Source organism: Tupaia chinensis, unplaced genomic scaffold (genome assembly GCF_000334495.1).
Source record: "Tupaia chinensis unplaced genomic scaffold, TupChi_1.0 Scaffold000355_1, whole genome shotgun sequence".
Taxonomy (NCBI): Eukaryota; Metazoa; Chordata; class Mammalia; order Scandentia; family Tupaiidae; genus Tupaia; species Tupaia belangeri.
The window spans coordinates 15244413-15269667 of record NW_006159850.1 but is presented as its reverse complement, the minus strand read 5'-3'; the positions used below and the strand labels follow the sequence as shown (position 1 = coordinate 15269667).

Below are 25255 nucleotides of genomic sequence, written 5' to 3'. Positions count from 1 at the left end.
TTCTCATTTCGTGCCTTTTTTTTTTTTTTTTTTTTTTTAGACAATTCTTAGTGTCATGATCCCATGATCCTCCTGCTTTATTCTCCCTGCTGGGACTGTAGTAGGCACATGCCACCACACCTGGCTCTTTGTCAGACAGGGTCTTGCCTTGATTTTCTGATACTTCTGCCTCAGCCTCCCTGAGTCACTGGTATTACGGGTGCATGCCCCCATGACTAGCCTTTAGGTTGGATTAGGGATCAAATCTAATTCCTAATTGTTGGTTAAAAAAAACAGAGAAATGAATTACTCTTCACTTTATGGGGATATAAAATGGTACCACATTTTCAGAGTACGGTTGGGTAGTATGTAGCAAAAATCTTGGGTTATACTTTTTGATTCAGTAATTCAGTTTTTAGCATTTTAGCTTGGAAAAATAAAAGGACAAGTACATAGAAATATGTATACTAAGTGTTCAAACCAATCTTGTTTGTACTAGGGGAAAACTTGAGACAACTAATCCTCAGATGAGAATAGGTTAAGTAAATTATGAAACATCTGTAGGAGGGAATGATACCATTGAAATTAGATTTATGTGTATTGGTTGCTGTCAAATTTTGTCTGGGACATACTAGTTTTCTAGTTTACCTACAATAAATTAATTCTGTGTAAGTTTAAAAGTTAATAAATGTGATTAGTAATGTGGAAAATTATAATCTTACAAAAGACATGATGAATCAAGGTACTTCTTTGTGTTTTTGAAACCCAAAAGAAGAGAAAAAATGAGAGATTCTAAAGGAAAACATTTATCAAAATTTAAAACCATTTTTGTAAAAGCTCCTACTTTTCACTTTTTCAGTTGATTTGTATTCTTTTATTATGAGCATATAATATGTCTTCTGTAGCATGTTGATGTGCTGGCTTATATGATTTTTTTTTTTTTTGAGAGATTTTCACTGTAGGGCGCGTGTGCTCGCCAGACAGACAGAGAGAGACATAGAGACAGAAAGCGAGAAATCACCCCCCAGGGGGGATGGTCACGCCGCAATCCCTTCTCCTCCATTCTCCTCTCGGGATCTTGGGCACGCACGCACACACGCCCGGTATATGAAGTGACTTTTGTGGTACATAATTCTTTCTTTACATTGTTAGTTTTGATTAGCTAATATCTTGTTGAGGATTTTTGCATCTAGATGCATGAGAGCTGTTTATGTATAATTTTCTCTTCTTGCAGTGTTGTCTTTGACTCATGTTTTAGTTAGAAGTGTGTTGTTAATCTCCTGTGATTTGGGGATTTTGATACTGTCTTTTTATTTTTTTTTTAAGAATTATTTAACTTTATGTAATTTATTTATTTTTAATTTGACCAGAGAGGGACAGAGTGAGAGGGTGGGAGGAGGAGTGAGAAAGCAAACTGCCAGGTCCAGGACTCAAACTGTGCCAGGAGTCCAGCGCCTTCAACCACCACACCACCTGCCAGCCTTGATGCTGCCTTTTTTCTAGGCTATTCCAGTTGTGATCTAAGAACATACCTTCTATGATGTCTTTTTTTTTTCAAGAGGTTTTTGCTATAGGGCGTGTGTGCTCGCCAGAAAGACAGAGAGACAGAAAGCAAGAAATCACCCTCTGGGGGGATGGCCATGCCACAATCCCTTCTTCTTCATTCTCCTCTTGGGATCTTGGGCACACATGCACACACACCCGGTGTGAGTTTAAGCCACCGGGTCTGTGACTTGAAGTGTGGTCGACTGTATGGGACTTCAGCGACATAGCCATTACACTAACTGCTGGTCCCCCTTCTATGATTTCTATTCTTTTAAATTTGATGATATTTTTAATGTTCCAAATGTGGCCTCTTGGTTCGATGTGAGTTTGAGTAGATTGTGTATTTTTCGATTGTGGAATTGGGATGAAGTAGTCTATAAATGTCAATTAGTCATGCTGATGCTTTCTCTCTCTCTCTCTTTTTTTTTTTTTTTTAAGGTTTTTGTCGTAGGCGCTGTCCAGAGAGACAAAGAAACAGAAAGATGGAAAGTGAGAAAGCACTCCCCAGGGGGGATGGTCATGCCTCAATTCTTCCTCCTCCATTCTACTGGGATTTTGAGCAGGCAAGCCCAGGCATCTGGTGCCCGGCATGATTTTCAAGCCTCCAGGTCCAGGACTCTAACCACGACCGACCACGTGGGATGGGAGTCCAGTGCCTTAACCACCATCCCACCTGCTGGCCCTGATACTTTCTCTTTTAAAGATATCCTCTGTTTTCTGTGGTTAGGGAAAAATGTAAATGTCTTTTTTTAAGAGATTTTTTTTTTTTTTAAGAATTATTTTAATTTTTCTTTTTTGAGAGTTTTTTGCTATAGGGCGCGTGCGCACACCAGGAAGACAGAGAAAGACAGAGAGATAGTAAGCGAGAAATCACCTCCCAGGAGGATGGCCACGCCACAATCCCTTCTCCTCCATTCTCCTCATGGGATCTTGGGCATGCATGTACACGTGCCTGGCTTGAGTTTAAGCCACCAGGTCCAGGACTCGAACCGTAGTCGATTACATGGGAGTTCAGTGACATAGCCATTACACTAACTGCTAGTCCTGTAGATTCTTTATTTTTGATAAAATGTTTTAAAAACTTAATATATGTAAGTCTTTCAAGTCTGTGCTACTTAACTTAAGAATTGGAACTAAGTTTATTGTCCAAGTTTTGTTGTAGTCTCTTTTTAAGAACAATAGTAATAGCTAAAGCTTGTTATCACCACCGTGTGTTTCTCGGGGTAATTGTGTCCATTTCCTTTTAGGCAGGAAGTTACGTTCGAGATGATGCTGTCCCCAATTTGATCCAGTTAATAACCAATAGCGTGGAGATGCATGCCTATACTGTCCAGCGCTTGTACAAAGCAATTCTTGGTGATTATTCTCAAGTAAGTACTTTATTTACCTTTCTTTTAGGAAAGTTACCCCTCATTCTCCTGATAAGTTTTTTCCTACTACTTTAGATGTATTCTGTTTTGACCCTTATGATTAGTATGATTTATTCAAGCATCTTTGGAATGCATGATTAAAGTCCTTGATAAATGGCAATTTTCTTTTGACAGCAACCTTTGGTACAAGTAGCTGCATGGTGTATAGGTGAATATGGTGATCTTCTTGTATCTGGCCAGTGTGAGGAGGAAGAGCCTATTCAGGTATTCTTTGTCCTTCTTGGTTAAGGAGTAGAAAAAATAGTGCTTTTGCTTATAGGATGGTAGGAGAGTTCAGGTTGACTCCTTAAAACTTTTAAAAGAAGTTTAAAATTGGTTTAGGAAACCTTACATTTTTTACCTGTAACTTTTTGGGCCATTGTATGATTTTTAGGCTACTTTAGTCCCTACTCCTTGCCCTAGCAGACTGAATTGTTTCTCTTACCCCCTGACTAATAAATAAGAAATAAGAGATGGGGCCAGTAGATGGCATAGTGGTTACATTGCTGGACTCCCACATGGCCCATCATAGTTCGAGTTCCAGAACCAGTGGCTTGAAAATCACGCAGGGTGCATGTGTGTGTATGCCCAAGATCCCGGGAGGAGATTGGAGGAGAAGAGATTATGGTGTGACCGTCTCCCCTGGTGGGTGATTTCTCACTTTCCCTCTCAGTGTCTCTGACTCTGGTGAATGCACATGCCCTAAGGCATGTCCTTTAAAAAAGGAAAAAGAAATGCAGGGCTGGCAGGTGATGTGGAGGTTAAAGGCGCTTTACTCCCACATGGCTGACCGTAGTCCAAGTCCCAGACTTGGTGGCTTTCTTTCTCACTTTCCCTCTCTCACACTTTGTCCCTCTCTGGTCAAATGAAAATAAATAAATAAATAAATAAAGTTAGATAAACTAATTCTTTAAAAAGAGAAATGAGACATGTGTCCATGTTCCCCTTGTTTATTAAGACTGGATTTAGGGAAAGTTGTTGAGCCAGCACTTGAACTTCTGTATCTTGTTCCTTTCTTTCTGTCCTGCCACCTCTTAAAACTCTTATATGCCTCTCGGTCCTGGCCCCCCGTGGCCGTTTTCCACTCTTTTTACCTTTTACCTATTTACTTTTGGTTGAACTGGCTTAGACATTTACCTTTTCAGAGCACAGGTTATGTTAGAGGATTTCATAATTGTAGAATTACCTTTCTGGTGGTAGCCTATGACTTGATATTTGAGTTAGAGGTGCACTGTTACCATTTGTTTTATGTGGTCTTTTTTTCCCCCTCAGGTAACAGAGGATGAAGTGTTGGATATTTTAGAAAGTGTCCTAATCTCTAATATGAGCACCTCTGTGACACGAGGTTATGCTCTCACTGCCATTATGAAGCTTTCTACTCGATTCACGTGTACTGTAAAGTGAGTATTTAGAAAAAATAATGTAAATAGGTTGTTCTGTAATTTTAAATAACTTTTTATCATGGAAAATTTCAAATACAGACAAAAATAGAGTGAATAAAAAGGAATTGGCATTTACTTTGTTCTCACAATCACAATGATCTAGCCGAGGTTAATCCGTAGTTCATCTGTGCTTTGTTCCCTCTTATTGCCCCACTCCACCATAGACTTTTTGAAGCTAAAAAGTTAATGTTTTTGTAATCAAATTTCTGGGGCCAGCTTTGTGATGTAGTAGTCATGTGCTGCTTAAGAGAAGCTGGATTCCACATGGCAATTGTTCAAATCCTTGGCCTGGTCAGCCATGAAAACACATTGGGCATACATGCAAGTGTCAAAGACCTGACAGGCTGAAGTACTGGAGAAAGGGGATCCAGAATGACATGACCCTGCAGAGAGGTCTCTCTCTTTCATGAGGGCATTCTATCATAAATAAAGAAAAAATTAAATACTTCTGTGCATTTTTAAAACATTGGATTTCAGGGGGCCAGCAGTTGGCATGGTGGTTAAGGTACTAGATTTATGTGTGGCTGACCACAATTTGAGTCCAGGACCTGTGGCTTTCCTTTTCCCTCTCTCTCTGTCTCTCCTTTGTCAAATTAAAATAAATCAATAAATAATAATAACAAATAGCATTAAATAATTCTTTTTTTAAAAAATTGGATTTTGGGGACCAGCAGATGGCCTAATGGTTACATTGCTGGACTCCCATGTAGTCAACTGTGGTTTGAGTCCTAGACCCGGCAGCTTAAAACTTAATGCTGGGCACATGCCCAAGATCCTGAGAGGAGAATGGAAGAGAAGGGATTGTGATGTGACCATCCCCCTGGGGAGTGACCTCTCACTTTCTGTCTCTGTGTGAGAGAGACAATGCATAGTGCACGCGTGCATGTGCAAGCGCCTGCGCCCTATAGCAAAAATCTCTCTCAAAAAAAAAAAAAAAAAAAGGATTTGGGGGCCAGCAGGTTGGTGTGGTGGTTAAATGCGCTGGATTAACACATGGCTGACCGCAGTTTGAGTCCTGGACCTACTGACTTTCTTGCTTTCCTTTTCTCTGTCTCTGTCTGGTCAAATTGAAAAATCATAACAATAACAAATGTAATTAAATAAATAAATCTTTTAAAAAATAGATTTTGGGGAACCAGCAGGTGGTATAATGGTTACATTGCTGGACTCCCACATAGTTGACCTCAGTTCAAGCCCTAAACCTAGTGGCTTAAAATTCACGCTGGGTGCGTGTACGTGTGCATGAGCGTGTATGCCCAAAATCCTGAAAGGAGATGAGGACAAGGGATTGCGGCGTGGCTATCCCTCCTGGGGGGTGGTTTCTTGCTTTCTTTCTGTCTCTTTAGTAAACACGGGCACCCTATAGCAAAAATCTTTCTTTGAAAAAAAAAAATTGGATTTTTATGCTTTTTTTTTTAACTAGAGAAGTTGTTTTGGTTTATTATAATATTTTGAGGTGTCTGAATGAGAATAAAATCATAAGTATTTTGGTGATTCAATCTTTAAATTCTACTCTTTGCTATTTTTTTTAACTTTTAAAATGTATGTAATTTAATTATTTTTTAAATTTTGCTATATGGCATGTGTGCTTACCAGAGAGAGACAGAGAAAGAGAAAAAGAGAAAGAGAAAGCAAGCCGCCAGGTCTGGCGCTCAAACCTTGGTCAGCCATATGGGAGTCCAGCACCTTCACCATGCCACCTGCTGTCCCCTCTTTGTTATTTTGAATAAAAGTCTATTTTTAGGTCAGTTTTTTAGCTCAGCATATATATTTATTGATTTTAAGAATTATCTTTAACTTCATTTATCATTATTATTATTATTATTACTTTTGTGTAATTTGACCAGAGAGACAGTGGGAAAATGAGAAAACAAGCTGCCAGGTCCAGGACTTAAACCGTGATCAGCCATATGGGAGTTTAGTGTCCCCAACCACCATGCCACCTGCTGGCCCCCAGCTCAGTATATTTAAGGCAATCTTAGTTCTTTTAGTTTTTCTGCTTCACATTTTTTCCCTTGGATTAAATTCTTAAATTTATAATGCAATAAAGGATTTATCACAGGAATAAGACCTTTCACAATTATGTGGAAGTTTAAGAAAATGAAGTCTAAAAGGGGGAGTTGGAGAATGAGAGAAAAGCACTAATCACCCTTACTGATGCATTGGCATGATTGGACAAGTCAGAGCTTGCAAGGGAATTGGAGAAGTCAGGCACATCTGGATGCTGAAGGGGGCAGGAGGGGCTGCTGTGAAGGTGAGCTGGTGGAGGAACCAGTGGTAAGCTATTGTCTTTGCATCTGATGGCAAGCTGGATTGCTGCTGTTTGTTTCAGATGAGAATTTCAGAATTTTAACCAGAAAACTGCAGTTTAAATACTCTGTTGTTTGGGCCAGTCATGTGGCATGGTGGTTAAGGCAGCTGGATACCGTAGAGTCGACTGCACCTTTGAATCCTGGACCTATCGGCTTTAAAAACAAGCTAGACACATGTGCATGTGTGCCCCAAATCCTGAAAGTAGAATGGAGAAGGGAGTGTGGCATGATCATCTTCCCCAAGAGGTTGCTTTCCCACTTTCTCTGTTTCTCATTGGTGAGCACACGTATTCTATAGAAAACTTTAAATAAATAAATTGTATTTTTTTAAAGAATTACTTACTAACTTAATTCTTCTTCTTCCTCTTCCTTCTCCTCCTCTCCCTTCTTCCCCCTCCTCCCCCCTTCTTCCCCTTCTTCCTCCCCCCTCCCCCCTTCTTCCTCCTTCTCCTCCTCCTTCTTCACTTTGACCAAAGAGAGAGACAGATCGAGAGAGGGAAAGTGGGAAAGTAAGCCATGAGGTCCAGGTTTAAAACAGCAGTAGGCCATGTGGAAGTCCAGCACCTTAGCCACCATGCCACTTGCTGACCCTAGGAAATAAATATTCTGTTGTTTATTAATTTTCTTTGGGGTATTTGATTTTGTCATTTTTTTCCTATAGCCGAATTAAGAAAGTGGTTTCTATCTATGGAAGCAGCATTGATGTGGAACTCCAGCAGAGGGCAGTAGAATATAATGCACTTTTTAAGAAGTACGACCACATGAGGTGAGCAAAAGAAACTAAGCAGTAAATATGCCTCTGGGCTTCTTGAATTAATTGTTATTCTCCATAAAGTAGACTCATTTTTTGTGCTTTATTAACTGGACCTCACAGCCGTGTTTAGTTCTAATTCCTTCTGTTTGTCCATCTGTTCTGCATAGCCTCTAAAGAAATAAATGGTCCAGGCACAGTGGCATGGGTGGGATGGCCACGCTGGAGCCACATGGTAGGCCTAGGTTTGAACCAACCTAGACATGCTGGGCCTGGCAGTGTGGTTTATAATCCTAGCTAACCAAGAGGTTGGGCAGGAGGATTGCAGTGTGGCAAGACCCTATCAAAAATACCTATGTCTCTCTCATTAAAAATGAAAGGGAAAGAAATGAACTGTTCTTTCATTCTATCCTATTCCTTTTTTGGTATGGAAAGTTTGCTTCATTTTCTATTTTTTTTCTTTTGCGTAGCATCGTTTTGTTTAGAGACTCTTAATACCTATTGGTTTACTTTTGTTTCATCCTAATCTCTCTACTGCTGAAATATATGCTTTGGGATTTTAGATGGACAGTATGTTCATTCAAGATTTCTTGCCTGGCCTTAATCCAGCCAGGAATTTAGGTCATGTAGTCTATAATCCACCTTCTATTTTAACTCGTGTGTTGGGAGGGGAGTGGGGGAGATGGCCCTCTATGTTTGACTTGAGCGTATTAATAGTGATTGTTTTTGGTAGGGAATCTAGGTTAACTGCCTAGAATTTAACCACTTCAGATTCTTCTAGGTCTGCCCTCCTTGAAAGAATGCCTGTCATGGAAAAAGTGACCACAAATGGCCCTACTGAGATTGTACAGACAAATGGAGAGACAGAACCTGCTCCACTAGAGACCAAACCACCACCCTCTGGCCCACAGCCCACCAGCCAGGTAGCCTTTCACTTGCTTACCTGGGGCTCCTGATGATCTTGTAGTCCCTTATAGCTTATTTCTTAGCAGGTTCCCTTTAATGTTTCTAGACTGGTTGCTGATTCCCTTCCTTATTTTTAAGAATTGAAAGAACTTTGCATAGATGGTTATTAGACTAGTAACTAATGAATAGAGGTGTTATTTCCTTGTTTAGGCCAATGATTTATTGGATTTGTTGGGAGGAAATGACATAACACCTGTTATTCCAACTGCACCTACAAGCAAACCAGCTTCTGCTGGTGGAGAACTTCTTGATTTGCTGGGAGACATCAACCTTACAGGTGAGGCCAGACCGGAGCCATCTGATGCTTAGATAGGGATAGGGACTGTGGAGAAAAACTACACTGTCCATAGACTTTTTATATGCGTGAATTGAAGATAAGAGAGCGGTTGAGCAGTAAGAATAGAATCTTTTTTTTTTTTAATTGTTATTTTTTTACTTATTTATTTAGAGATTTTTGCTAAGGGCATGTACGCTCCCCAGGAAGACAGAGACAGACAGAAAGTGAAAAATCACCCCCGGGGGAATGACCACGCCACAATCCCTTCTCCTTCATTCTCCTCTTGGGCTTTTGGGCACACACGCACATGTGCCTGGCATGAGTTTTAAGCCACTTAGTCCGGGACTTGAACTGCAGTCAACTATGTGGGAGTCCAGGGACACAACCATTGCAACCATGGAATTAAATAAATAATTCTTAAGAAAAAGAAACTGTCTATTTCAGACTCAAAAGGAATATATCCCAAGTTTCCCCTACTTTTATTTTTTATTTTTGGAGAGGTTTTTGTTATAGGGCGCGTGCGCTTGCTAGAAAGACAGAGGGAGGCAGAGAGATAGAAAGCGACCATCTGCTGGTCTCCCTTTTTAAAAGAATTATTTAATTTTATTTATTATTATTTTAATTTGACCAGAGAGAAACAGAGAAGAAGAGAGGAAGTGAGAAAGCAAGCCACCCGATCTGGAACTCAAAGTGTGGTTGCCCATGTAGGACTCCAGTGCCTTAAACACCATGCCATGTACCAGCCCCAAGAATAGAATCTTAACATCTGGGATATAAGTTGCATGCTAATGCTTTAAAGATAATTTGTAGGTACTCCTCAAAGGCTAATTTTCAATTTGAGGCAAATAAATTATTCATGATATTTTAAGATAGAAGAAACTGTCTCAGGGCCTGCAGGTGGCATGGCGGTTAAGAGCACTCGATTCTCCCATGGCCAATCATGATTCAAGTCTTGGACCTGCTATCTTATGTTCTCTTTCTCTCTCTCCCTGGTCAAATTAAGAACAAAAACAAAAACAAAATGGAATTAAATAAATAATTCTTAAGAAGAAACTGTCTCTTTCAGATTCAAAAAGAATATATCCCAAGTTACCCTTACTTTTTATTTTTTATTTTTGGGAAGGTTTTTGCTATAGGGCGCGTGCGCTTGCTAGAAAGACAGAGGGAGACAGAGAGAGAGAAAGCGAGAAATCACCCTCTGGGGGAAGGGCCACACAATCCTTTCTCCTCCACTCTTCTCTTGGTATCTTGGGCACACACATGGCTGGCATGAGTTTAAGCCACCGGGTCCAGAATTTGAACCATGGTCGACTACATGGGAGTCCAGTGACATAGCCATTATGTCAACTACTGGTCCCTACCCCTACTTTTTTTTTTAAAGAGGTTTTTGCTATAGGACGCATGCGCTCACCAGACAGAGAGACAGAAAGTGAGAAATCACTCCCCAGGGGGATGGCCACCCCGCAATCCCTTCTCCTCCATTCTTCTCTCAGGATCTTGGGCACGCACGCACACGCACTGACGTGAGTTTAAGCCACCAGGTCCGGGATGCGAATCGCAGTGGACTACATGGGAGTCCAGCAACATAGCCATTACACTAACTGCTGTTCCACCCCTACTTTTTAATTACTGTCCCAAGATAGGACTTTTTCTAAGTTTCTTTCTACTCATTATAAGTTTTAAGTAGTTAATGGCCTTTTGTGGAGAGTTGTTAACTTACTACCTATACCTTTTTTCCTCCTTCCCCCGCATACCCTTCCTTATTTATTTACTTTTTTTGGGGAGAGATTTTTGCTATAGTGTGCATGCACTCGCCAGAGAGATAGAAAGTTAAAAACCCGGGCGAGGGGGGTGGTAGCCACGTTGCAGTTCTCTCTCCATTCTCCTCTTGGGATTTTGGGCATGCATGCACAAGCTTCCAGTGTGCCTTTTAAGCTGCCGGATCTGGGACTTGAACCACGGTTGGCCACTTGAGAGTCCAGTGATGTAACCATTATGCCATCTAGTGGTTCCACCTTTTCTATTTTAAAATAGCTGAATGTGGGACAGTAGGTGGTGTAGTGCTTAAGGCTCTGAACTCCCACATCACTGAACATGGTTGAGTCCTAGACCAGGCAGCTTGCTTTCTCTCTTTTTCTCTCTCTCTGGTGAGCACATGTGTCCTATAGCAAAATAACAAAATAAAATAATAAATAAAATTAAATATATAAATCTTTAAAAAAAACTGAAGGAGAAAAATCATCCATAATTATAATATTCAAACATAATTTTCATCTGGGAATATTTTTTCTTATCTTCATATATATGTAGTAGACATTTGCAGTTGATATGTTCAATGACAGTATGAACTCATGAGCCCAGAAATATTGTTGTACTGAATAATGTCTGTCCTAAACTGCAATGTAGAGCATAGCTGAAAAGTTAGTGTCTTATTCAAAGTATAGTGGAGAGTTTCAGCATATATGACTTTGAGTATAAAACAGCCTTAGGATAAGGGTGGTTGATCATCAGTGAGATTCACAATCACATACTAAATGATTTTTTCTTAATATAGCAGGCCCCCCAGGGCTTATGATTTATGACTGTGTCTTAACCAAATTTCAAAATATTGGGTCATCAGAAAAGTCATGATGTATTTTGAATAGAAAAACAGAAAAAATGCTTCATGACTTTTCCAATGGCCTAATATTATTTGTCATGTACTTTTTTTTTTTGAGAGGTTTTTGCTATTGGGCACGTGCACTCTCCAGAAAGACAGAGACAGACAGGTAGAAAGCAAGAAATCACTCCCCAAGGGGGCATGGCCACGCCGCAATCTTCTCTTCTCAGGATCTTAGGCACACATGCACACGCGCCCAGCGTGAGTTTAAGCCACCAGGTCCAGGACTCGAACCGCAGTCGGCTACAATGGGAGTTCAGCGACATAGCCATTACGCTAACTGCTGGTCCCTCATGTCCTTTTTTTTTTTTTAAGAATTATTTTACTTATTTGATTAATTAGTTTTAATTTTATCAGAGAGGGATAGAGAGAGTGAGAAAGTGAGAAAGCAAGCTTCCAGGTCTAGGATTCAAACCACAGTTGGCCACGTAGGAGTCCAGCACCCTTAACTACCATGCCACCTGCCGGCCCCTTGTCATGCATGTACTTTTGAATCATTTATAAGTTGTCAATTTCACATCCTCATATGCTAAAGCTATACTGGGTAACTTGAAAAGCAAAAACAACTTCATAATTAAAACATAGTATATGCTTCACTGATCATTGTATTTTCATGTTAGCACATAGTTTTCATAATAATTTTGTATTATCATTTACTCAGTTCCTTACTGTTACAAATTTTATTTCTAGATTTTTCTTATTTAGTTGCCTCAACAAATATCCTTACATCTATTTGTCCTCACCTTGGATTACTTTCTTAGACTATGTTCCATAATCTTTCTTAATGTGATTAATATAAAAGTAATTAATAAGGCTATTTGTGAGAACTACTGATCCACTCAGTGCACTACACATAGTAAGAACTTGGTAAATATTATTTACCTCTTTTTCAACTTATAGGACCACCAGTTTCACCATATAAGTTATAATCTTTCTATATTATCCTGTTTGTTTTTTTCTTAGGTTTTTGCCATAAGGTATGTGGGCCTACTGGAGAGAGATAGGTAGATCTCCCCCTAGGGAGATGGGCATACTGCAATTCCTTCTTCTCCATTCTCTCAGAATTTTAGGCATACATGCACACACACTTGGCATGTTTTTCAAGCTGTTCCATCCAGGACTCAAACTACGTAGTTGACCGCATGTCATCCTGTGCCTTAAGCACCATGCTACCTGCTGACACTATTATTTTTTAATTTCCTGCCAGGTGAAAGTTGGTCCTACTCTTTTGTTGATTTTTATTTTTTCAATCACATTGAATTTACATATTTGTATTATAGATGCATTTCCTTTTCGAACATTTTTGTTGTATTCTTAATACATTTACTGTGGGGTCTTAATGTTTCATTTTGGTTTTGTTCTTTTTTGTTTTTCTAGTGTTAGTTGAAAAGCAGAATGGTAAGGGCCAGCAGGTGGTGTGATTGTTAAAGCTCTGAATCTCACTTGGCCAACTGTGAATCAAGTCTCAGACTCGGCGGCTAGGCACGTAGGTGTGCATGCCCAAAATCTTAGGTGGAGAATGAAGGAGAAGGGGATTGCAGTATGGCCATCCACCTGGGGTGGAGTGGTGATTGCTTACTTTCTCTCTTACTGTCTCTGTCTCTCCCTGGTAGCTCACACACCCTGTGGCAAAAACCTTTAAAAAAAAAAGAAGAAGAAGAAAATTCATATGGAATGCAAGAGGAGAATGGAGGAGAAGGAATTGTGGTGTGGCCATCCACTCTGGGGGATGACTTTTTCACTTTCCCTCTGTCTGTCTCTTTTCAGTGAGTGCACATGCTCTGTATTAAAAGTCTTAAAAAAAAAAAGATAAATTATTTAAAAGCCTAGATTTTTCTTTCCTTTTTTATAATTTGGATTTTTAAAAAATTATTATTATTATATAGTTTGCTATTAAAGCTGCTACCAGAAAGAGAGAAAGTGAGACAGCAAGCCACCAGGTCTGGGATTCAAACTATGTTCAACCATGTGGGAGTCAGTGCCTTAACCACCATGCCAACCTGGTAGTCCCTTTTAATTCATTTTAAAAAAATAAACTCCAGGGGCCAGTAAGTTACACAGTAGTTAGGCACTAGACTCCCACATGGTCGACTACCGTTCAAAAACTGGACACAGTGACTAGAAAGTTACACCTGGTGCATGTGCATTTTGAGTGCCCCAAATCCTGGGAGGCTGGAGGAGACTGTAGGATGACACCCTCACCCCACCCCGGTGGATGATTTCTCACTTTCCCATTCTCTGTTTTTCTGGAACACACATAGCCTATGGCAAAAACCTTAAAAATATGTGTGTGTGTGTGTGTGTTCCAGTCTTTCTTTATTTCATTGTGTTGATTTTTTTTTTTTAAAGGTTTTGCCATAAGGTGCATGCACTAACTACAGACAGTAAGAAGGAATGTAACAAATCACCTTCTGTGGCACAACTCCCTCCCTCTCCTCCATTCTCCTGGGATTTGGGGCAAGCACATGTGTCCAGTTGGAGTTTTAAGCTGCTGGGTCCAGGACCTCACCTGCAGTCGGCCATGTGGGAGTCTAGGACTATAACTACTATACCACCTGCTGGCCCCTGTGTTGTTTCTATCTATCTATGTATTTATTTTTAAAGAATTATTTTATTTAACTTTATTTATCTATTTAATTTTAATTTGACCAGAGAGGGAAAGTGAGAAAGCAAGCTGTCAGGTCCGGGACTTGAACTTCAGTCAGCCGTGACCAGAGAGGGAAAGTGAGAAAGCAAGCTGTCAGGTCCGGGACTTGAACCTCATTTGGCCGTGTGTGAGTCCAGCACATTTAACCACCATGCCAGTGCCCGGCCCTCTTGTTTCTTTCTTTTTAATTTATTCCATTTCTTTATTTTAGGTTTTTGCTATACTGCGCATGCGCTCGCCAGACAGACAGAGAGAGACATAGAGACAGAAAGAGAGAAATCACCCCTCAGAGGGGATGGTCACGCCGCAATCCCTTCCCCATGAATCTCTCGGGATCTTGGGCACGCACACACACGCGCCTGGCGTGAGTTTTAAGCCACCAGGTCCGGGACACGAACCGTGGTCGACTACGTGGGAGTCCAGCGCCATAGCCATTAGGCTAACTGCTGGTTCCCTCTTGTTTCTTTTTAAAGTGGCATATGTTTAGTTAATTTCATTAATAGTTGAAAATCTAAATATAAAATACATTCTCCCTTTTTTTCCTGAATTTTCTTTATAATCTTTTTTGTTTGTTTATTTTAAAGTTTTAATTGCCAGAGGGTATGTGCATTGGCCAGAGTGAGAGACAGGGAGAGGGAAGAAAACACCTCCCAATGGGGTAGGGTCACACTACAATCCCTTCTCTTCCATTTCTTTATCCTGTCAAGGTTTTGGGCATACATGCACAAATGCCTGGCATATTTTTCAAGCTATTGGTGCTGGGATTGAAACCACAGTTAACTATGTGGGAGCTGACTCTCTTAACTACTAGGTTAGAGACCTGACCATTTTCTTTAATTTTCTTTAAAATCTTGATTCCTCTCAGTCCTTGCCTGCTATTGTATGATCCTCAATTTGATCTTATTTGTAAAGATAAAATAAAAGTAGTAACCTGGTGATTTCTTCTCCCCATCCACTCTATACTGCTTCTCCCAGGGGATGTGTGTGTGTGTGTGTGTGTGTGTGTGTGTGTTACTATGCAGTATTTAACATTCAAGTACAAAATTCAGTAGATACCTCAGTCTACCTAGTTTCTTATATATTATTAAGAGAGTTGATGTTTCCTCAGCATTTCCCTCTCATGCCATTTCCTCTTAATTTCATAACTGCTATCTGTTCTAAAACAGTGTTTAACCTTGGTGTTTACCATTATAGTGCATTTCTCAATGCAGTCAGTGTGTGGTATCATCAATACTTGATTTGATCAGTGTGTGTTTAGTATTGCCAATTTTTACCCTTTTAGAAATGGTATCTGAATGGCTTCTTTTTTGCGCCCTGCTTTTTTGCTAACATGTTTTAGAGTAATCCATTTTGAGTGTAGATTTAATTAATTCATATTTCTTTTTAACTCTTACGCAGTATTTTACTGTGTCAGTGTACCATAATTTTACTTATCTGTTATCCTGATGATGGGCATTTTGGTTGTTTCCAGTATTTCACCATTAGAAATTATCTTGCTATGAACATATTTTGTATGTGCTCATCTCCCTGTGTGATGTAAATAAGAATAATGAAGAGCATTCCTAAGAAAGGCAGTGGTTCTCAACAGAATTAGATTCTGCCCTCTGGGGGTTGGCAGTGTCTGAAGGTATTTTGATCATCCTAACTGGGAGGATGCTACTATCATCTAATGCACAGATGCCAGGAATGTTGCCAAACATCTCTAGTACACAGAGTAGCTCCCTCCAACAATGATTTAGCCTAAAATGTCATTAGTGTCAGCTTGAAGAACCTTAGTTTAAGCATACACTGCTATTCACCTCTACTATTGGCAAGCTATTCTCTAGTTTGCAAGTTTCTATAGTTTACATTCCTACAGCAGAGTCTAAAAGTCCTCGTTGCTCCATATTCTTACCAATATCTGATATTATCAGACGTTGAAATTTTTATCATTCTGATGGATGTAAAATAATATCTCATTATTGGCAAGATCGAGATTCATCCTTCCTTCCTTCTTTATCTGTATTGTGTTTCCTATCAGGTATATGTGTCTGCTTATGAGAGACAGAGAGAAACAGTGAGAGGGAAAGTGAGGAGGGGATGGTCACACCACAGTCCCTTCTCTTCTGTTCTTCTCTTAGGATTTTGGGCATGCGCACACACGGACCTGGTGTGATTTTCAAGCCGCTGAATCTAGGACTTGAACCACAGTTGGCCATATGGGAGTCCAGTGCTTAACAACCACACCTCCGTTTGCCCCTGAGGAACCATTTTTTATTTCTTTATTTTCTTGAAGTTTTATTTAAGGTTCCCTTTTTCTGTAGTTGCTTGTTCATATATCTTATCAATTTTTAATTGGGTTATCTTTGTCTTACTGATTTTTAGAAGATATTTATAGTGCTGGGTACTTACACTTCTGTTATTGTGTAACATTTTCCCTACCTGTCACCTCCCTTTTTATTTTTTTCTAATAGTACTTTTTAATGAACAGAAGTTCCTCATTTTGAAGTACTTGATTTTGAGTGCTTTATCTTTATGATCTATGCTTTTCGCATCTTGCTTAACGAATCCTTTACTAACTGAGATCATCATTTTCTTCTTTATTTTGTTGGTGAGTTTTATTATGCTTACTAAATTTGACCTTCCTTTGGACTATTTCCTTTAGGTGCTCCAGCTGCTGCTCCCGCTCCTGCCTCAGTCCCACAGATATCCCAGCCCCCCTTCTTGTTGGATGGGCTTTCGTCACAGCCTCTCTTTAATGACATCGCTGCAGGTATGCTTACTGTTGTTACCATCCTCCCTTGGAGCAACGAGCGACGAGAGGTGGTTATTGAGGAAAGGAAGCATTAGGCTGATTATAAAAGGACTGATTTTCTTGTATTTTCCCAGGCATCCCCTCCATCACAGCATACAGTAAGAATGGCTTGAAGATAGAATTCACCTTTGAACGGTCAAACACCAACCCCAGTGTCACAGTGATAACGATACAGGCCTCTAACAGCACGGAGCTAGATATGACAGACTTTGTTTTCCAGGCTGCAGTACCAAAGGTACTGTAATGTATTCTTTGTGTTTGTCCTTTGATTAAAAATTGGCTGATTGTTTTCATGTATTTGGTTAAGGATATTTTAACATTAAGAGATTAAATTCGATTTGCAGATTTAATTCAAACTATTCCTTTCTATAAATCCTTTGTTTATATCTCGTCTTAATTCAAGTAGTACTTAATGTTCTTTTTTTTCCCCCTTTATGAGCAAAAGTAAGAGAAAGGGAGAAAAATATCTTTTCAACAGGTTCTTGCTATATCATGAGCTTCCTGCTCAATTACCTAGGGTCACATACATACCCAGTGTATTCAGGTTGACCTAGGACTCAAACCTGGGTCTCCCATGCAGCCTCCAGTCTCCCACAGTTGTACTACCTGTGCACTACCACAGCTGGGCTCTGTTATGTCTAGTTTTTTAAATGATTTTTTAAAAAGATTATTTTATTTAGTATTTATTTCAAATTGACCAGAGAGGAACAGAGTGAGAGAGAGAGGAAAAGTGAGAAAGCCAACCACCAGGTCTAGGACTCAAATTGTGATTGGCTATGTAAGAGTCCAGGGCCCTTAACCACCATGCCACCTGTTGGCCACATTAATAATTATTTTTTAATTGCTGGAAGGCATGTGCACTCACCAGAGAGAGGTAAAGAGAAAGGAACACCTCCCAGTGGGGCATGGTCATGCTGCAATTCCTTTTCTGTTTCTTCATCTTATCAGGATTTTGGACATACACACACATTCTCCTGGTATGTTTTTCTTTTCTTTTCTTTAGAGACGTTTTTACCGTAGGGCGCATATGCTTGCTGGAAAGACAGAGAGATAGAAAGTGAGAAATCACCCCTCCAAGGGGATGGCTACTCAGGAATGCCTTCTCCATTCTCCTCTCGAGATTTTGGGCATGCACACACATGCACCCGGTGTGAGGTCCAAGCCCTTATGTCCAGTATTCAAAGTGTGGTCAACTACATTGTGCCCATCTGCCAGTTCCTCTCCTGGTGGATTTTTTTTTTTTTTTTTTTAATGATAGGTTTTTTCTTTAGCACATGTGCTCGCCAGAAAGACAGAGAGAGACAGAAAGTGAGAAATCACACCCCAAGGATGGCCACACCACAGTCCCTTCTCCTCCATTCTTCTCTTGGTATCTTGGGCATGCATGCGCACGTGCCTGGTATGATTTTAAGCCACCAGGTCCGGGACTCGAACCGCAGTCGACTACATGAGAGTCCAGCAACATATCCTTATGCCACCTGCTAGTCCCCCTCTCCTGGTGTTTTTTGTTTTCAAGCCATCTGGGCTGGGATTTGACCTGCAATTGGCCATGTGGGATCGAGCACCCTTAGACTTCAAGTTGTGGGGCTAGTCCATATGTCCATTTTTGAATAAGGAAGAGTTTTGAATAAAAAAAAATTTAGACTGAGGAGTTATAAAAGATTAGATAACACTTTAGCACTATGGTCACTTTTGCTATTCATTTTTGCAGAAGTAGCTGTTCACATATTTAAATGAATGAGAGTGGCTCTGTTTCAATAAACCTTTTTTTTTTAAGTTTATTTTTTTTCTCAATTTGCTACAGGGCAGTTGTGCTCACTAGAGACAGACAGAGAGAGGAAAAGTGAAAAAGCACCCCTTCAGGGGGATGAACATTCCATAGTCCCTTCTCCATTCTTCTCTCAGAATTTTGGTCACACACATACATACACTTGGTGTGTTTTTCAAGGCACCAGGTCCAGAACTCAAACTGCATAGTTGGCCACATGGGATTCAGCTACTTTAACTTCCCTACCATCTGCTGGGCCTGTTTTTTCACAGGCCTAGGATTTGGGGCATGCATTGGAGGACACTTTCTATCTTTTTAAAAATAATTAATTAATTAATTTTAATTTGACCTGAGAGGGACAGAGTGAGAAAGTGAGAGAGAGAGAGAGAGAGCAAAAGTTAGCTGCCAGATCCAGAACTCAAACCAGAGTCAACCATGTGGGAGTCCAGCACCCTTAACCACCATGCCCCCTGCCAGCCCCCATATTTTCACTTTTTAATATCTTTGGAATTGGGGTGCATTTTAAAATTGATACCTTGTCATAGTTTAATGAGGAGTCTGTTTTCTTTCTCAGTGACTCATAAAATAATGGTGTGAATTTCAATAAAAATTTCTTTCATTATCTTACATTTAATGAAATAGAGTAGTGATGAATTATATTTTAGCTACATAGTTTATCTTTGTAATAGAATTATGAGTAAGACCAGTATAATAAATTTTTGTCTTTAGATTGAATATTCACTCTTATAAATCTTGTCCTTAGAGAAGACTATTCTTTTTTCCCTCTCTGTTTCTCTCTTTCCTTCTCTTTCTCCCTCTCATAAATATTTTAGAAGATTAATTTACTTCCAGGAAAGTTTTTTTTTTGGAGAGGTTTTCGCTATAGGGCACGTGCGTTTGCCAGACAGACAGAGAGAGACAGAAAGACAGAAAGCAAGAAATCACCCCCCAGGGGGGATGGTCACGCCGCAATCCCTTCTCCTCCATTCTCCTCTCGGGATCTTGGGCATGCACACACACGCGCCTGGCATGAGTTTTAAGCCACCGGGTCCGGGACGCGAACCACAGTCGACTACGTGGGATTCCAGCGACATAGCCATTATGCTAACTACTGGTTCCCTTCCAGGAAAGATTTTTAAAAATCCTAACATATAGAAGAAGAACATAGTATATAGTTTATCTTACTTGCTTAAAGCAATTTCATCTCTCATTTCCATAAATTAACAAAGCCAGCACTGAACAAATTATTTCGGTCTTCTGTCTATGGGCTACTTCTGCATGTGCTTTCTCTGTTAGGACCTTGTAGCCGTAATAGTGTAAACATGATGTCCTCCACTTATATATTAACACTACATATTTTTCCAAGCCTTTTCTTCACCTCTGTCATGTAGGTATAGGCCTTGACTTACTTCAGATTTAGAAAACAGAAGTTCAAGTCTCTGGGTCTCTGTCATCCGGTTATGCAAAAGCATAAAGATCTGTAGTTGGTGACTGGTTTGCTGGTTTACTATTTTTGGAAAGAGTTTTCTTCTAGTATTTTTCTGGATCTTTTTTAACCCACAGGAACCTTATTTTTTTTTTTTTTTTTAACTTGCATGGTTGATCGGTTACTATTAAGTGAATATGCCAGAATGAGAATTGGTCACCTTTTGAAAAGTGGTAGGCTAATTTTTTTTCCTGCCAAAGAAAAAAGGAGTCTGGCTCTCTGCTAGTTTTCATGATCAAATACCATGAGTGACAGCCAGTCCCTCGTGCTATGAATTACTAATGCCTGGAAAATGAACAGTAGGCAGAACTTAGTAGTAGGTAGATCTGTTACTTGAACCATTACCCATGTGCCTGACCTTTTCTGCGTTGGCCTCTCTGACAGTGTTGTTTGTCCCTGTTTCTGAAGAGTGCCTTTGTTCCTCCCTAGACGTTCCAGCTGCAGCTCCTGTCTCCCAGCAGCAGCATTGTCCCAGCATTTAACACAGGGACCATCACACAGGTCATTAAAGTCCTGAACCCACAGAAGGTGAGTAGCACACTTGACGCCAATTATCTGAGCAAGATTTAAGCGTATTTCCTGAAATAAAATCCTGTTTGATTTCTCTGGGTTTTTCTGCCTCAAAGCCAGAGGAGAGATCTATAGAGATGCCTCATTTAAGTTCCTTGTTCTTTCATAGATAATAACCAGAGCCCAGAAACATCGAATGGCTTAATGGCATCTGATTAAAATGCAACTTGAAATTCTCTATTTAGAAGAGTAAAGGTCTAGTTTTTGGGGGGAGTGGTGGAAATTTTAGACATTTTAACTTATACACTAATTGAAATCTGAGGTAAGAGCAAGCTGAGTCCCGGACATAATGGCTTGCTTTCTCACTTTCCCCTAATCTCTCTCTCTCTCTTTCTCTCTGTCTCTGGTCAATAATAAATACAATGAAATAATAATATAATTCTTAAGGGGAAATAAAAAAACAGAGGCATTTTAAAGTAGCCAAATGATGGGCCAGCAGGTGGCATAATGGGTGAGGGCACTGAACTCCCACATGGCCAACTGTGGTTCAAGTCCTGGATATGATGGCTTGCTTTCTCACTTTTTTCCTCTCTCTCTCTGTCTCTCAGTCTGTCCCTCTCTGATTAAATTAAAATAGATAAATACGTAAAATTAAAATAAAAAATAAGTATTTAAAGTAGCCAAATGAGAGCTTTAGAAACTTAGGTTAAGCAGTATTTTTTTAAAGAATTTATTTATTTATTTAATTCCATTTGTTGTTATTATTTTTTAAATTTGATCAGAGAGAGAAAGGGAAAGTGAGAAAGCAAGCCGCCAGGTCCAGGACCCAAACCACAGTTGGCCATGTGGGAATCCAGCGCCTTTATCCACCACACCACCTGCTGGCCCCAATCAGTATTTTTATTATATTATCTTAAGGGAATAGGTGATCTAATAGTGATCAAGTCACAGGTTTTCAAAAAGGTTTAAAAATGGTTCAAAGAATCTTTTTACCTTGGAAAGTCTTTAGTATAATTTCTTCTTGTAACACTTTGCTATTCACTGTATTTTGAGAATCTGCCTATAGTACAAGCAAATTCCTTTGACCATCTGAAAGACGAATACAAATTTTCTTAGTACATTAATATTTGAAATCTGCCACGTACAGTAGAGAGTGCTTAATAATTGAGTTCTTGGGGCTAGCTGGTGGTGTGGTGGTTTAGGAGACTGGATCCCATATGGCTGACTGCATGGTTTGAGTTCTGGACCTGGTGGCTTGAAAAACACACCAGCTGTATGTCCTTTTGTGCCCAGAATCTCCAAAGGAGAAGTGCAAGAGAAAAGAATGTGGCATGGCCATCCCCCATGGGGAATGCTTTCTCATACCCTCCGACCCTGTACCATCTCTCCTTGGCAAGCATATGTGCCCTCTAGCAAATTAAAATACAACAACATTTAATTCTCTTAAAATTACTGCTGTTAACCTGTGAATTAACGTTTTTCCCTTTTTATACTTTGGGAAAACATAGAAATTTATGTTCATATTTACTGTAGGATTCACAGATAAAGCAACAGTCTATCTTAATGTAGAATATAGGGTGAGTGTGTGTGTTTACCTCATTTTTATAGAGACTTAGATACATGAATTGAATTTTTTCAAAAGTACTCAGCAAATATTACTGGGAAAATGTTTCCAAATAGTTCTGTCCCTTTTAATGCATTTCTAGGATTGAAGCCAACTCTGTATTCTGGAAATGTCCCTTCTCTATTTAACTGTGCCATGTTGGTTTCTAGGCTCAAAGAACACTTGGTGATTTTTGTTTGTCTGTGTGTCCTTTTTTTTTTTTTTCTTTTTAAGAATTTATTTATTTATTTTAATTTGACCAGAGAGGGCCAGAGAAGAGGGGAAGTGAGAAAGCAGTCCACCAGGTCCAGGATTTGAACCATAGTCAGCCATGTGGGAGTCCAGCCCCCTTAACCACCACGCCACCTGCTGGCCCCCTCCTCCGTTGTGTTTTTTTTTTTTTTTTTTTAATTGTAAGAAAGATTTTGGCTATAGGGTAGGGTACATACGCTTCCTGAGAAATAGAAAGCAATAAATCACCCCCTAGGGGGATGACCATGCTGCAAATCTTTCTCCTCCATTCTTCCCTTAGGATCTTGGGCATGCATGCACACGCGCCCGGTGTGATTTTCAAGGTACTGCGTCCAGGACTTGAAACATGGTTGACTGTGTGAGAGTCCAGCAAGGTAACCATTACACCATCTGCTGGTCACACATGTGTGTCATTTTGATTTTTTTTTTTTTCAGTTACCTGAAGGCGTGTACATTTGCCAGAGAAACAGAGAAAGAACCCTTCTTTTTTTTTTTTTTATTTGAGAGATTTTCGCTCTAGGGCGTGTGCGCTCACCAGACAGACAGAGAGATGTAGAGACAGAAAGCGAGAAATCACCCCCAGGGGGGATGGTCATGCCGCAATCCCTTCTCCATTCTCCTCTCGGGATCTTGGGCATGCACACACACGTGCCCGGCGTGAGTTTTAAGCCACCGGATCCGGGACGCGAACCACGGTCGACTACGTGGGAGTCCAGCAACATAGCCATTACGCTAACTGCTGGTTCCCAAAAGCACCCTTCTTTAGGTGCTTTCTTCCATCTCTCCCTTTTCTTCCATTTTTCCGTTCTTTCAGGATCTGGGGCACACACGTGTTTTTCAAGCTGCCTGGGCTGAGCCTTGAACCAAGTTGTCCATGTTGGATTTCGCTTCCTTAACCAACAGGATATGGAAATGGCCCCTCATTTTAATAGTTTTGTTTTGTATAGATGCATGCTTTTTTTTTTTTAGTTTATTTTTTCTATGTGTGAGAGAGGGAGACATACACACACAGAAATAGCACCCTAAATAGGGTCTTCATGCCATTACCCATCCCCAGTTTCAGCCAGTGCAAAATCATGGGTACCCTCATGCCTGGTGTACTCATAGCGGTCTCTGTATGTGAACCCCGTATACCAGGGAGATCTCTGTATGTGAACCCAGAACCTTCCAATATCATTCAGCCTTGCAGATCATGGCATTTTACCTCTCTGCCATTGTCCAGCTCCCTGGTGTGTCATTTTTAAGAGACATATTTGCTCTAAGGTAATTTTTTTACCTTAAAGATTAGAAGTCTTTTTGTGAGCCAGACTGGGAAGGTTTTATTTCAAGATAAACTTGTGACTCTCTTTCCTCTTACAGCAACAGCTGCGAATGCGGATCAAGCTCACGTATAATCACAAGGGCTCAGCAATGCAAGATCTAGCAGAAGTGAACAACTTTCCCCCTCAGTCCTGGCAATGAGGGTCTGGCACCATACTCATTCTTACCCCACTCAATCAAAGGAACTCTGGGAAGGAGGTTGTGATTGCTGGCAAGTCCCCCCCAACTGTACCATGGGCATGAGGAGCTGAAGAGAACTGTTGAGGAGGATTTTCCTAAAGTTATTGCTGACCTTGATGCATTGGTAAAGACTAATGTCCTCTCCTCCACTGTCGAGGCTGGCTGCTTTTGGAGGCTACTTTGCACTCTTCCTCTTCTCCCTTTTCCGCACTTCTCCACCCCTCCTACATTTACAGCCAGAATCAACATTCCCTGGGCTCTTGAGGAAATAAGCAGCTGGTCTGGAGGAGAGGACTGGAATTCATGGCAAGAAAACACTCACCCCGTCTCTGCAGCCAAGAGTTGCCCCTTCTTTCTACTGTTGTTTCTCTGTGGACTGGGCAAGGTGGGGTATTTATTCCTCACTAGCTGAGTTCCCATCTTCAGGCGCTTTTACATCTGGCATTTGGAATGGAAATGTAACAGTGGACATTAGGGAGCCCTGCCTTTTTCTACTGGTTTCCCAATGTTTGAAAGAGGCATTAGGCTCCTGGTAGCCTTTTCTGTGCATTGCTGTATACACACAGACACACACATGTATGTATGTTTGTTACCAAGAACTGGTCAGACTTTGAAGAGGTTATTTGTAAACACTGGACAGAAGATGCAGTTAAAAAGAGTTTTTGTTGAGATTTGGCATGAAGGATATGGTGCTCTATTTGTAATAGAAACTTCCAAGGCTCTTCCAGCTCCCCTTTCTCTCCATTCTTTAGCTGTAGTCATGAATCCTCTCCCTGATTTTCCAAATCGATCCCCTTGAAGGTATAAAGGGGACACCTTCTAAAAGATAAATTGGTAGTTATTAATAACCCTGTTCCCACCACAGATTTTAAAGTTTCTTCCTAAGCCTGTAACTTGCCTGTTTGAACTGTGGTAAATGGGTGGAAAGAAGAGTTCCCCAGTTTTAAAGATCCGACTCCTTAATAAAAGCACCTTTGCACATAGGAAGAGTGAGTTTCAGACTCATCCTGGAGCATTTTGGAGTCATCTTATCCATTACTCCAACCTCCCTTTTTTATTTCCTGAGCCTGGCTTGGACCTTGGCATTCCGTTTGAATTCCTTCTTCTAACTGGAACATTGTGTTGTATCTGTAACACTGGCACTGAAATAAAGACCACACGGTTAAAGAAATCTTTCCTATATTGTACTTTATGGTGTTGGGATGAAGCCTTGTAGCTTCTTGCCCCCATGTCAGAGGAAGTCTATGGACACCATAGGGTAGGAATGTCTTTTCCTGAGTCTGAGAAATGGGTCTCTTGAAAGAGACCAGTTTCATGAGTAACTGCATCAAACACTTGAGCTTTTTAAACTAGTG

General features: G+C 40.3%; 1 protein-coding gene across 2 annotated transcripts in view; it reads left to right on the top strand.

Annotated features, from left to right (window-relative positions):
* The window catches only part of AP1G1 (adaptor related protein complex 1 subunit gamma 1), a 91657-nt gene extending 66586 nt beyond the window's left edge, over window positions 1–25071 (top strand). For both annotated transcript variants that reach the window (XM_027773522.1, XM_027773521.1), the window contains 10 exons: window positions 2772–2894; window positions 3069–3158; window positions 4206–4333; window positions 7349–7453; window positions 8220–8361; window positions 8555–8681; window positions 16632–16739; window positions 16856–17016; window positions 20465–20563; window positions 23760–25071. In XM_027773522.1, coding sequence (XP_027629323.1) covers window positions 2772–2894; window positions 3069–3158; window positions 4206–4333; window positions 7349–7453; window positions 8220–8361; window positions 8555–8681; window positions 16632–16739; window positions 16856–17016; window positions 20465–20563; window positions 23760–23861 — 1185 coding nt within the window. In that variant the 3' untranslated portion in view covers window positions 23862–25071. The remainder of the gene's footprint in view (window positions 1–2771; window positions 2895–3068; window positions 3159–4205; window positions 4334–7348; window positions 7454–8219; window positions 8362–8554; window positions 8682–16631; window positions 16740–16855; window positions 17017–20464; window positions 20564–23759) is intronic.
* The last annotated feature ends 184 nt before the right edge of the window (window positions 25072–25255 follow it).